Source organism: Manis pentadactyla, chromosome 7 (genome assembly GCF_030020395.1).
Source record: "Manis pentadactyla isolate mManPen7 chromosome 7, mManPen7.hap1, whole genome shotgun sequence".
NCBI classification, from domain to species: domain Eukaryota; kingdom Metazoa; phylum Chordata; class Mammalia; order Pholidota; family Manidae; genus Manis; species Manis pentadactyla.
Window position 1 is genome coordinate 123,448,954 of NC_080025.1, and position 14,239 is coordinate 123,463,192.

The following is a 14,239-nucleotide window of genomic DNA, read 5'->3' on the forward strand; positions in this document are numbered from 1 at the left end:
CCTCAACATAATAAAGGCCATCTATGAAAAACCCACAGCCAACATTATATTGAACAGCGAGAAGCTGAAAGCATTTCCTCTGAGATCGGGAACTAGACAGGGATGCCCACTCTCCCCACTGTTATTTAACATAGTACTGGAGGTCCTAGCCACGGCAATCAGACAAAACAAAGAAATACAAGGAATCCAGATTGGTAAAGAAAAGTTAAACTGTCACTATTTGCAGATGACATGATACTGTACATAAAAAACCCTAAAGACTCCACCCCAAAACTACTAGAACTGATATCGGAATACAGCAAAGTTGCAGGATACAAAATCAACACACAGAAATCTGTGGCTTTCCTATATACCAACAATGAACCAACAGAAAGAGAAATCAGGAGAACAACTCCATTCACAATGGCATCAAAAAAAAAAAATACCTAGGAATAAACCTAACCAAAGAAGAGACTTATACTCTGAAAACTACAAGTCACTCTTAAGAGAAATTAAAGGGGACACTAACAGATGGAAACTCATCCCATGCTCATGGCTAGGAAGAATTAATATCGTCAAAATGGCCATCCTGCCCAAAGCAATATACAGATTTGATGCAATCCCTATGAAACTACCAGCAACATTCTTCAATGAACTGGAACAAATAATTCAAAAATTCATATGGAAACACCAAAGACCCCGAATAGTCCAAGCAATCCTGAGAAAGAATAAAGTAGGGGGGATCTCACTCCCCAACTTCAAGCTCTACTATAAAGCCATAGTAATCAAGACAATTTGGTACTGGCACAAGAGCAGAGCCACAGACCAATGGAACAGACTAGAGAATCCAGACATTAACCCAGACATATATGGTCAATTAATATTTGATAAAGGAGCCATGGACATACAATGGCGAAATGACAGTCTCTTCAACAGATGGTGCTGGCAAAACTGGACAGCTACATGTAGGAGAATGAAACTGGACCATTGTCTAACCCCATATACAAAAGTAAACTCAAAATGGATCAAAGACCTGAATGTAAGTCATGAAACCATTAAACTCTTGGAAGAAAACATATGCAAAAACCTCTTAGACATAAACATGAGTGACCTCTTCTTGAACATATCTCCGTGGGCAAGGAAAAGAACAGCAAAAATTTGTAAGTGGGACTATATTAAGCTGAAAAGCTTCTGTACAGCAAAAGACACCATCAATAGAACAAAAAGGAATCCTACAGTATGGGAGAATATATTTGAAAATGACACATCCGATAAAGGCTTGACGTCCAGAATATATAAAGAGCTCACACGCCTCAACAAACATAAAACAAATAACCCTATTAAAAAATGGGCATAGGAACTGAAGACAGTTTTCCAAAAAAGAAATACAGATGGCCAACAGACACATGAAAAGATGCTCCACATCGCTAATTATCAGAGAAATGCAAATTAAAACTACAATGAGGTATCACCTCACACCAGTAAGGATGGCTGCCATCCAAAAGACAAACAACAACAAATGTTGGCGAGGCTGTGGAGAAAGGGGAACCCTCCTACACTGCTGGTGGGAATGTAAGTTAGTTCAACCATTGTGGAAAGCAGTATGGAGGTACATCAAAATGCTCAAAACAGACTTACCATTTGACCCAGGAATTCCACTCCTAGGAATTTACCCTAAGAATGCAGCAATCAAGTATGAGAAAGATCAGTGCACCCCTATGTTTATCGCAGCACTATTTACAATAGCCAAGAATTGGAAGCAACCTAAATGTCCATCGATAGATGAATGGATAAAGAAGATGTGGTACAAATACACAATGGAATACTACTCAGCCATAAGAAAAGGGCAAATCCTACCATTTGAAGCAACATGGATGGAGCTGGAGGGTATTATGCTGAGTGAAACAAGCCAAGCGGAGAAAGAGAAATACCAAATGAACTCACACATTTGTGGAGTATAAGAATGAAGGAAAAACTGAAGGAACAAAACAGCAGAATCACAGAACCCAAGAATGGACTAACAGGTACCAAAGGGAAAGGAAATGGGGAGGATGGGTGGGTAGGGAGGGATAAGGGGGGTAGAAGAAAGGGGGTATTAAGATTAGCATGCATGGGGGGGTGGGAGGAGAAAAGGGAGGGCTGTACAACACAGAGAAGGCAAGTAGTGATTCTCCAACATTTTGCTATGCTGATGGACAGTGACTGTAAAGGGGTTTATAGGGGGGACCTGGTATAGGGGAGAGCCTAGTAAACATAATATTCGTCATGTAAGTGTAGATTAGTGATACCAAAAAAACAAAAAAAACAACAAAAAAGGCAGTTCCTGCATGGTAACCTCCAATGAGTTCTACACAAGGGTATAAAGGGCATATAAAAGTGTAGGCAAAGGGTCTGTTTGTGTTTATACAGAGGATCAAAGCCTAATTTGGCTACCCCGAAAATGAACTAAGATACGATATGAAAAAGAACTTCCAACATCAGCACTCTCTGGAAGACTCATGCCAGAAGATGATCATCAAAAAACCCCAACAAAGATCCACGCACTGCTACAGCAGTAGATGCACTCATCCCACCAGTTCCTGGACTTGCCATGGGAATGAAGAAGGAGATATCTAAGGTGGCCTGTGCATACAGTAAAATCGCAAATTTGACTGGATCTATACTATTGGAACTCAATCAAGAATTAGGAGAAGTGCTAATTGTAGTGCTCCAAAATCTTACAACTACAGACTGTTTATGGTTAAAAGAACATAAGGGATGTGAACATTCCCCAGAAATGGGTTGTTTTAATTTGTCTGATTTCTCTCAGACTGTTCAAGTTCAGTTGGACAATATCCACCATATTATAGATAAGTTTTCACAAATGCCTAAGGTGCCTAACTGGTTTTCTTGGTTTCACTGGAGATGGCTGGTAATTACAGGTCCGCTTTGGTTATGTAACTATACTCCTATTATGTTAATGTGTGTGCGCAATTTAAGTAGTAGCTTAAAACCTATACATGCTGAAGTTACTCTACAAGAAGATATGTCAAAGAAATAATCAATCTTCCCATGTTTTCTTCCGCCTGCTACTTCTATAGCTTTTCTCCTTCCTTCCTAATTACAACCCTTAAATAGAATCCGTGACTCATATCAAATTTACCGAGTATCATAATTCTTCCAAGTGGTGAAGATACGTCTAGACAAATGCTGGGCATAGAAGCTACAGGGCATAAACATGCAAAGAAGTAAAAAGCTAACCATTTCAAACAATAAGGCTTCTCTCTCACTTACCAACTTTACATTTCCCTGTATGTCCCCGGAAGATGACTGGTTAGCCAGAGATGGGTAAGATTCCTCAAGGGAGGAACAACTTAAGACAGGCACAGTCGCAGGGGGGTCATCAGGTGAGAAACTGGGGATCAACAGAGGTGAGGCTTAGAACCTCACCCCCCCTGTTCTGAGAGAAATCTTCTGCATCCGTGGATGTTTTATTGCCCTTGTCTAGCTGGGATTAACACATAGTCTACAGGCACACACCTGATCATCTACATTTGCTCTCTTACAACACTAAACTATGTTTTCTACCTTTTTCTTGTATCTACCTACCACTTCAGCATTTTATTAAAAATAATAATAATAATAAAGAGAGAAATGTGGTATCCACATATAAATCAAGTATAAAAATCAAATGAATATTCATATTTGAACTGTTTATAGTTCATAATGCATGAGCAAAACCAAAATTTTCTGTGATGACTGCCCTTGTGCTGTTCACCATGTAACTTATTCACTATGTAAGAATTTGTTCTCCATGTAAGAACTTGTTTGTTATGCCTCAGAAGATTGGAGACTGACGAAAATTAGGCTTTGGGTGGATTAATGATTGTGCATTGAGTATTGACTCCCCTATACAGAATTTTATTGTTGTTAACAACCATTTGATCAATAAATATGAGAGATGCCCTCACAAACAAAAAAAAAAAGTACACACTTCCAATTGTAAAATAAATAAGTAACCGGGATGTAATGTATAGCATAAGGAATATAGTCAAAATATTGTAACAACTTGGTATGGTGATAACTGGTACCTAGAATTATCATGTGTATAAATGTTGAATCACTATGTTGTACACCTAAAACTAATGTAATGTAATACTGTGTGTCAACTACCCTTCAATAAAAAATTATTATCTACAAAAAAAAAAAACTACAGTTTTTTCCCATCATATAAAAAACAAATACAGAGTGAAACTAATATATTTTAGAAATTATGATATTATTTACTTCTGGGGGTGGGTGAAGTGTAGTGATTACCCTGGGTTGGGGTATGAAGGAAGTTCCTGGAGTGCTAGTTACATGAGTATTCTTAAACCAAACCACAGAGATGCATATTCTACTTCGGTAGAACAACACCAAAATTAACAACTAAAAACATTAAGAGAGGAGGATACAGTGTTTTAATACAAATACTCTAGGAAACAACAAACACTCAGTGTGTGAACAGGAAGCTATTTTTTGAAGTTTAGATAAATCTGTACTACAGTGCTACAATGACAATGTTCCTACCTCTTCTTATCTTCACACAAATATTCTCTAGTATTCTTCTATCCTCAGGGAAATGGCATTAAGAGATCAAGAAGAGTAATTCCCACCTTATCTAAGAATAGAACACACCTGAACTATTGTGCTCATTTATGAACATTGCACTCATAATGAAGGACACAGATAAAGCATTAAAAGCATCAAAAGAAAAAGACTACAGATATAATGAAGGGATTGCATGGAAACCCATATCATAAGAGGAAAAGATGAAGGGACTGAAATGCCTAAAAGCTATGGGATTGAAAATATTAAAATATCAAAAATCTGGTTTGTTAAAAATCACATACTACTTAATAGCTCTACTTCCTATTAAAGGTTTTCTTATATTTAAATATTTAACTGCTAGCATAATTCTAAAAACAAGTAAGAATCTATTCATATATTAACACATTTCTCATGAATGAAGGTTAATTTACTTAGATTTCATATTTAATATCTCAATACTTTCGTTGTATTAATACAATAAACAACAAAGAATAATGTAATCTCCCAGTCTTCATATACTTTTTTGTTGTTGACTTAATGTTTTTTAAAAAAACAAATGTTCTTTATCAAACTCTGCATAGAAAACTTTTAAAGGATCAACCTATACTGAGAAGTAAGAAGACAGAGTGCAACTTATTTGAATTATGCATATAATACATTTTTGTGGAAGGAGGGCAGGCAGTCTGTTCAAATGAAGAGGTTTCCTAACACACATTATTTGGAGCCTAGTACTATTTTCATTTCTTCTTAACTCCTGAAATGCTTAATGTCACATTAAAGCAACCATGTAATTAGTACTAACTAGTTTTAGTGAACAATACAGAGTTCTCTTTAAACAAATGTAAGTTCTAGACAGCAAGAATTGTACCTTCAGCCTGTGAAAGCGAACAATATCTCCATTTTTATAAATTATTGGAAGGGCTTCATAATTTCCACTAAAGAACAGGCAGGTTAACTTTACATTTGTCTGGTCCACAATTGTTACAACGGAGCAATAATCTAGAAAACACAAAAATATTTTAACTGACTTTAAGTATTTCAAACCATTTGACAGAATAAGAATATATTAAGTTCAAAACACCAAACTTTATTCCTCTTTTTAATTAAGTCTTCTAAGATGAGAATCAAAACACAGAGACATTTTCTTGGCTTTCAACTACACTGCAAAATTATTCTGTAAAAGTGTTCCACAAAAACTACAGAAAGTTTGGTAAAACAAAAATAAAAATCCTACTTAATCCTTTTTAATTAATTGTGTGGTGTAATAATAATAACTTTTCTGATACTTCAAAATTAAGAAATCATGCAGCACATATTCAAATAAAATGTAATTTATATATATAGAATAAACATTATTAAACTCAAAGTAAAAATAAAGACCAGAAGATATTTGCTACAGATGTAATGAAGAGTCAATATGCTGCATAAAGATCCTATGAAAATTGGTTATAAACCCTAGGGTTTCACAGTAAATGTGTAATTCAAATAAACAATTTATAGAAAATTATATAATAACAAACTCAAAAGGAAAATGACTTCCTAGTTACCTATAAAAGATTATACATTAGAAGCAGAGGTAAGTTATATAATTTAAACTGCCCTCCCCCCAAAAAATTAATGGTAGTTGGCTTGCCATGAAAACAGTAACTTCAAATACTGGTGTTAAAAACTGCAGCAGGTGCCACCTTTTGGTATGTTTCAGAAAACTGCATGCTGAGAAAATGTATTGACTTCCTATCTATCTGTACCAGTACCTTAGGAATTGCAGTAGATGTGAAAGAATAAACTCAGATGAGTGAAGGAGGAGGAGAGGAGAGGAGAGGCGAGTGAAGAAGAGGAGAATATATCAACATATTTCAGAAAGCTGGGAAAGTAAACAATTAAGGGATAAAATGAACAGAGGAGACTGCAATCTGGAAGATATTATAAAGTGGCTAGAACAAAGTTGGGAGCCATTGGGATCAAGGATGGGAGTGAAAAGTAGAGCCAAAATCAAGGATAATTAAAAGTTTGCGCATAGAATAACTGTTTCAATAACTACCCATCCTGACCCGCGCTACCCATAAAATGACTTCAGGTAGGCAGACACAGTACTTTAGTATTTAACCCCAGTATTTCGCGGAGTAGACTGTTTTCCAATATGTTACACTGATTAACTAAGAGGTAGTAAGGCTTCTAATGGGGCTGTTAGCACCCAAAATAAGTATCTCCACATTATCATATTAACAGCCTGCTGAGCTGTTCTCTTCCCACCCACCCTATACTGACACTTTCAATCAACATGTCCTTTTCAAGTACTACTTTTCTCTATCAGATTCCATTCAAGGAGATCAAATTGAAAAACTAAGTACTAATATACAGAGCAAATGAAACTAATGCCAACTACCTAAAATAAATCATACCTACATTTTTCAATGTAAAAACAGCAAACAATCACCAGATAGGGAGCAAAAATGGAAAGAAGGAATAGAAGGAAGGAGGGACACTGGGACAGGGAGGGGAATGCAAGGTGGAATACAAGGAGTCAGAGTAGAAGGGAAGGGGGAAGGAAACAGAGGAGACAGGGCAGAGGAGAGACAAGGGGAGAGTTAAGGAGGGAAGGAGGAAAAAGAGGAACTAGATTCTGTGAGGTGGGGGAAATAATTCACAGAGAACATAAAAAACGTAAAAATAACAAAACCTTAATAAGCATCTTCAAAAAGAGTAAAAAATTATTAAATTGTCATCTCTTAGTATACCAGCAGGATCCACTGTAACCAATTTTAGATTTTGAGTTTCCCTTTTCAGTAGTTCTATTTGTAAGAAGCATTATCTAATGGTATATTTTCTTTAATAAATTCAAAGATCAAATTTTACTTATTTTTTAATAGAATAAAGCACATTATGATATGGCTCTACTGCACCCTTTAGAAAATGTACAGTATGGGACCTTAATCATCTGTTTTCCAGTATATTGAAATATTGTGCTATTTCATTATCCTAGTAATTATTTCATTATTATTCCTATCTATGCCTTAAAAAGACTAAATTAATTTTTAAAATGAGAAAATGAGGGACTTGCCCAAAAAAATGATGCAAGAATAAAATGAATCAACATTACTGCACTGCATTGCACAACCTAATGAAATACCTTTCAAGAAGATACAAAAAGAAAAGTTTAGAGACACTATCTTTGGAGTTTCTTTATTAGCTTTGAACAGATGAGAATTCAGAACTGAGAAATTTCTGCCAATAGTCACAAGAAAAAAATGACCAGAGGAAGTCCCTTTATCATTATCAGATAAATCAGAAACTGAACTCAAAGAACAGCATGTCAGATTCCACTGACAACAATGAATGGACTTCGAATAAAACGGAAATGCCCTGAAGGTTTTATATTATGTGAAATTTCGTGACAGGCAAAACACAGGACAAAGAGATTACTAGTCTATCAAACTCCAATTCAGGTACAGATCATCTAACTTTTTTTTTTTTACATTTTTGTTTCTTGAGAGCTTCTGCAAGTCATATGTTGGAGACTCCTTTGTAACAGAATATGCAATCTCACATTTCATATTTCTACCAGAGAACTATTAATCACTTATATTTATAATGTTATTTTAAGTTGCAGCAATTCTATATCACTCTTCTCACTTTAAATACTTCAAAATTAGTCACTTTGTAAATTGGGGATATTATGCAACAATAAAACTACAAAACTAACAGGCACAAATAATAAGAGTTGAATTTAAGTGTTAGCCAAGATGAACTGACACAGCCCAGTCCTTGTAGCACATTCATAATATTTAATAACTGAAGAAAGGTACTGGGATTTGGTTTTAAAAAAATCAGTCTTAATCTAAATTTCAAAATACTGAAATTTATCTCATTGTTCTGTTTCTCCTAAGAAAATGTCAGCCTTCCAAAATGATTGGATGGGCTACAAAGGTCTACAGGTGACACTCTGAAACATTGTGTAGGCCCACTGTCTAGAGGGTCTTTTTAACAGGGCCACCACTAACTTTTGAAGTGCCTTTATGCAAATTAGAAAAAGACTCTCCTTTCTCAAATAAAAACAGTGTACCACCTGAAGAGCTTTACAGAGCAAGTTCACTGAGCCAAAGAGAGCAGCAGCTTTGGTTGCACACACATACATGCATCTACATTCTGGCCTTTTCATACAAACCCTCAGGAGGGGTACATATGCCACCTCCAATGCAAACATTTCTTCTCCAGGCTCTTCCCCATCCTCGCTCCCCCAGAAGTGTCCATGTCAGCTTGAGTTAGGGAGGTCAGGGTCTGTGTCAGGTTTGGACTTGGGGTGAGAATGGACAGCCAAGAGAGAAAAGCAACCCCAGAGGATGTGCAAAGAGCATCACAACAGGTGTGTGCCAGGTGGACAAGCACATGCTCAGAATTCTGAGTCTGTAAATGCAAGGGCTCACTGTGCTGGTTATTGATTTATGAGAAGGGGGCACTCCCCAGCTGTGCCAGGACTTGGCTAGGAGGACTGAAATCTCCACATATGTGTGTTTTCATCTGAGTGATTCCATGTGGATGAAATGAAAATGGCATCTCCTTAGCTGGAGCACACTTATACATCACCTATCTGGACCATCATATGCTTATGCTAAGTTGCTGCTCCTTACTTTTTTCCTCTTGGCTTATATTTTCTGTTTTCAAAGTACAACCTGTGACTTTTAGGAAGTGTAAGCCACCGAGACCCACCAAAATCCTTCAAATAAATCCTTTTATAAAATAGGATTTTTTTAAGAAAGATAGAATGAACAATTCAAATTCAAGAAACAATCTGTCCAGTAATTTAATCTCAAGAATACAGAAGCAATCTAAATGAAATATTAAATAGCTCTCAGGTTCTTTCAATTAGCATTTCATTCATGACATGACAAGAAACAAAGCTACCCAGTTTAACAAATATTAACAAGGCCAAACTGCTAAGTAAGTATTATCTCACTGCTCCAACGAAGTGAAGTGTTTCACCGAATGAATGAATGACCCTTCAATGACTACATAACATAAAAATATTTATTTTTCCCATACCTTCCTTTTAACTCAATCCCAAATAAAAAATAAAATTGTGAAATTACAGATAACTTATAACTTTGTATTTTAATAATGAAGTTACAAAGCTAAAAGGTAGTTTAATAGTCTATTTTCTTGATAGCTAACTGGCAGGAAAGGAAGGGAGAGTTAAAAAGACCTTTAACAAATCAGTATTTCTACTTTACCCAAATAGTACATGTATGTACTAAGATAATATAAATATAAATTATTTTAAATAAAATATATTTTTAAATGTTAAAACATATATTTAAACTTTGGATGAAGCACTAACTTTAATACTTGTAAGATTTCATATTTAAACTGTTGACAAAGTATTCAACACTTAGGCAACACTTCATGTAACTTTATATAAATATGAAAATATAACAAATGATAAATTAAGCCCTATATTCTGCCATCTTGAGCAATTCACCTAATTTTCTCAGTATGATTAAGTGCAAATTGCCTTTGAGTTTTATTTTAAGGAAAAGCTGGTAGTTCATCTAATCAAAGCAGTATGCATACATAAATTAAATAATCCACAAAAAATGCCTCCATGAAAAGTTGCTTCACTTCCTTTTTATCTACTATAGTACTGCTGTTTTTACACAAATCAGAATTTTAGCAACAATTTTGTATTTGTAAAAAAGATTATTATTGAACCAAAAGCTATGAAGGCAAATCACTGATTCAAGACAATATTATATGCAACAATCTTATTTGTTTTACAAAGAAATTTACTATACAACACACATGTAACAATGTGACCTTTATTGTGCTGGTGTATGTTATAAAATTAACATCATGTTTTTATAATATTGCAAAAGACCATGGAAGGAAGGAAGGAGAAGAAAGCACAAATATTATGATACAGATATGGATAACAGCATACATATATAATCAGAAGAATTAGATAAATAGGTAGGAAGGTAGGTGACATGATCCCATGAGTTCACAAATATTATTCCGGATTTACATCTGGAGGAGTTCTAGTCTCATGTTGTACTCTATATATTAAGCAACCACAGGTCATACACAGACATATATTTAGATCTAAGAATTAAGACTAGCAATGGTATCTGTCTTCACAGAGTTTGTATTTACAATAAGGGACACAAGAGAAAAGGATTAAGATTGCGGCATGAGAGGTGAGAAAAAGGCCCCCTCCCAAAACTACATATAATACGAAAATATAGTTTACACAACTAATCCTGATAGAGCAACAGGAAAAAAGGCTGCACCAGACTGCATACACCTGGAGAAAATAACAGACATCACTGAACAGGGTAATGTACCAAAGCCGTGATCTTTCGGGACCCAAGCCCTTGCCCCACTCCAGCTCACCAGTGGGAGGAAGAGAAACAGAGCAGGGAAGGGGTGGAGACCTAGGACTGCTGAACACCCAGCCCTGGAGTTCTGCTCTGGGAGCATGAACCTACATTGCATGGTGCTCTGGAGATTAGTGGGGTAGGAAAGCTAAAACAGGCAGAATACCTGGAGAGACTGACATTCAGGCAGCTTGTGGAAAACAGGGATCCACATCCGGGAGCTCTGGGACAAAAGAAAGGAGAGCAGTCTGAGAGACTTCCTAACAGCGAGAGGGCTGCTAAAGGAACAAGGGCTGCACAGAGCTTGCTGCTCAGGAGAAAGGACAGGTGGACAAAATTGTCTAGGCACACTCTGCACAGCAGGTTGGGAACGTTCAAGGGCTTCAGGTGCTCCATCCACCTGGCTGGCTACGCAGCTCCAAGGCCACCCATCGTGATATGCAGCCTGCTGGGGCTTCCTCCTGGCGAGCCAGTTGGCACTGGCCCACAAACAAGCAGCCCCTGCCCTGGCATCAGGCCAGCCAGAGGGAGGCCCCGCCTATGGCAGCTACAAACATAAAGCATAGAGGCTTACACCAGTGTGCTCGGCCCACAGATTCTGGTAGTGGAGACAGACATAGCAGCCAGGAAGCAGGGAACAGCTCTTTCCTCCCCCAAGGCACCAGCACAGCTCTCCTGCAACCCTCAACATCGCTCCACGGGCTGAGAAAATCCAGAAAGTAGAGCTTCTGGGCACTAGAGGTGCCACATACAAATATGAAACGTCAAAAGAACCTGGTTCAAATAAAAATCCCACAACCACCAGAAAAAGGACCAAGTGAAACTGAACTCATCAATGATCCAGAAAGAGATTTCAAAATAAATATCATAAACATGCTCATGGAGGTTGAGAAAAATATTCAAGAACTCAGGGACGAATTCTGGACTGAGATTCAATCATTAAGGAATTCAATATGTAAAATGAAATATACAATGGAGGGATTTAAAAGCAGATTAGGTGTAGTAGAGGATATGATAAACAGAAAAGAAATTAGAGAAGAGGAATATAAAGAAGCTGAGGCACAGACAGAAAAAAGAATCTCTACGAATGAAAGAATATTGAGAGAACTGTGTGACCAATCCAAATGGAACAATATTCACATTACAGCAGTATGAGAAGAAGAGAGAGAAAAAGGGATAGAAAGTGTCTTTGAGGAGGTAATTGTTGAAAACTTCCCCAATCAGGAGAAGGAGATAGTCTTTCAGGCTGTGGAGGTACACAGATCTCTCAACACAAGGGACCCAAGGAAGACACACAAGGACATATAATAATTAAAATGGTAAAGATCAAGGAAAGGACAGACTTTTAAAAGCAGCCAGAGAGAGGAAAAAGATCACATACAAAAGAAAACCCATCAGGCTATCATTAGACTTCTCAACAGAAACCTTACAGACCAGAAGGGAGTAGCATAATATATTTAATGCAATGAAATAAAAGGGCTGCGGACCAAGAATACTGTATCCGGAAAAATTATCATTTAAATTTGAAGGAGAGATTAAACAATTTCCAGATAAGCAAAAGCTAAGAGAATTTACCTCCCATGAACCATCTTTACAGTGTATTCTGGAAGCACTACTAAAGATGGAAGTGTTCCTTAGGCTAAATAGCTGTCATGAGAGGGGAAAAAACCATAGTAAAGAAAGAACAATTAATTACTAAGTAGATGCAAAATTAAATCCACTATCCCCAAAGTCAGCCAAGGTATAGACAAAGAACACAGAATATGATACCCAATATATAAAGAATGGAGGAGGAAGAAAAAGGAGGGGGAAAAAAACCCTTTAGATTGTGTTTGAAATAGCATACTAAATGAGTTAAAATAGACTTAGATGGTAAGGAAGTTACCCTTGAACCTTTGGTAACCGCAAATCTAAAGCCTTCAATGGTAATAAGTACATACCTATCGGTAATCACCCTAAATGTAAATGGCCTGACTGCACCTATCAAAAGACACAGAATCACTGAAAGGATGAAAACACAAAACCCATCTATATGTTGCATACAAGAGACTCACTTCAAACTCAAAGACATGCACATACCAAAAGTGAAGGGATGGAAAAAGGTATTTCATGCAAACAATAGGGAGAAAAAGGCAGGTGTTGCAGTACTTGTATCAGACAAAACAGACTCCAAAACAAAGAATGTAACAAGAGACAAAGAAGGACATTACATAATGAAAAGGGGTCAGTCCAACAAGAGGATATAACCATTATAAATATCTATACACCAAACACAGGAGCACCTACATATGTGAAACAAATACTAATAGAATTACAGGGGGAAATAGAATGCAATGTATTCATCTTAGGAGGCTTCAACACACCACTTACTCCAAAGGACAGATCAACTAGATAGAAAATAAGTAATGAGACAGAGGTACTGAACAACATATTAGAACAGGTGGACCTAGCAGACATATACAGAACATTACACCTAAAAGCAGCAGGATACACATTCTTCTCAAGTGCACATGGAACATTATCAAGAATAAATCATGTATTAGGCCACAAAAAGAGCCTCAGTAAATTTTAAAAGATTGCAATTCCACCAACCAGCTTCTCAGACAACGAAGGTATGGAATTAGAAATAAATTATGCAAAGAAAATGAAGAAGCCCACAAACACATGAAGGCTTAACAACATGTTCCTAAATAATCAATGGATCGATGACCAAATAAAAACAATATCAAGAAACATATGGAGACAAATGACAACAATAATTCAACACTACAAAATCTGTGGGATGCAGCGAAGGTGGTGCTAAAAGGACAGTATATTGCAATACAGGCATACCTCAGGGAAGAATAACAATCCCATATGAATAGTCTAACATCACAATTAACGAAACTAGAAAAAGAAGAACAAATGAGGCCAAAAGTCAGTAGAAGGAGGGACATAATAAAAATCAGAGCTGAAATAAATAAAATTGAGAATAAAACAATAGAATCAATGAAAGCAGGAGATGGTTCTTTGAGAAAATAAACAAAATAGATAAAGCCATAGCCAGACTTACCAAGAAAAAAGGAGAGTCTACACACATGAACAGAATCAGAAATAAGAAAGGAAAAATCACGATGGACACCACATAAATACAAAGAATTATTAAAGGATACTATGAAAAATTATATGCTAACAAACTGGAAAACCTAGAAGAAATGGACAACTTTCTAGAAAAACAGAACCTTCCAAGACTGACCCAGGAAGAAACAGAAAATCTAAACAGACCAATTACCAGCAACAAAATTGAATTGGTGATCAAAAAACTACCTAAGAACAAAAGT

The 14,239-nt window shown here is 36.5% G+C and overlaps 1 protein-coding gene across 6 annotated transcripts in view; it reads right to left on the minus strand.

Annotated features, from left to right (window-relative positions):
* The window catches only part of POT1 (protection of telomeres 1), a 100,367-nt gene that overhangs the window by 40,308 nt on the left and 45,820 nt on the right, over positions 1–14,239 (minus strand). For all 6 annotated transcript variants that reach the window (XR_008998545.1, XM_057504739.1, XM_057504737.1 and 3 more), the window contains one exon: positions 5,417–5,547. Coding sequence is in view for 5 of the 6 variants with exons in the window: in XM_057504739.1 (XP_057360722.1) it covers positions 5,417–5,547 (131 nt within the window). In the remaining variant the exon portion in view is untranslated. The remainder of the gene's footprint in view (positions 1–5,416; positions 5,548–14,239) is intronic.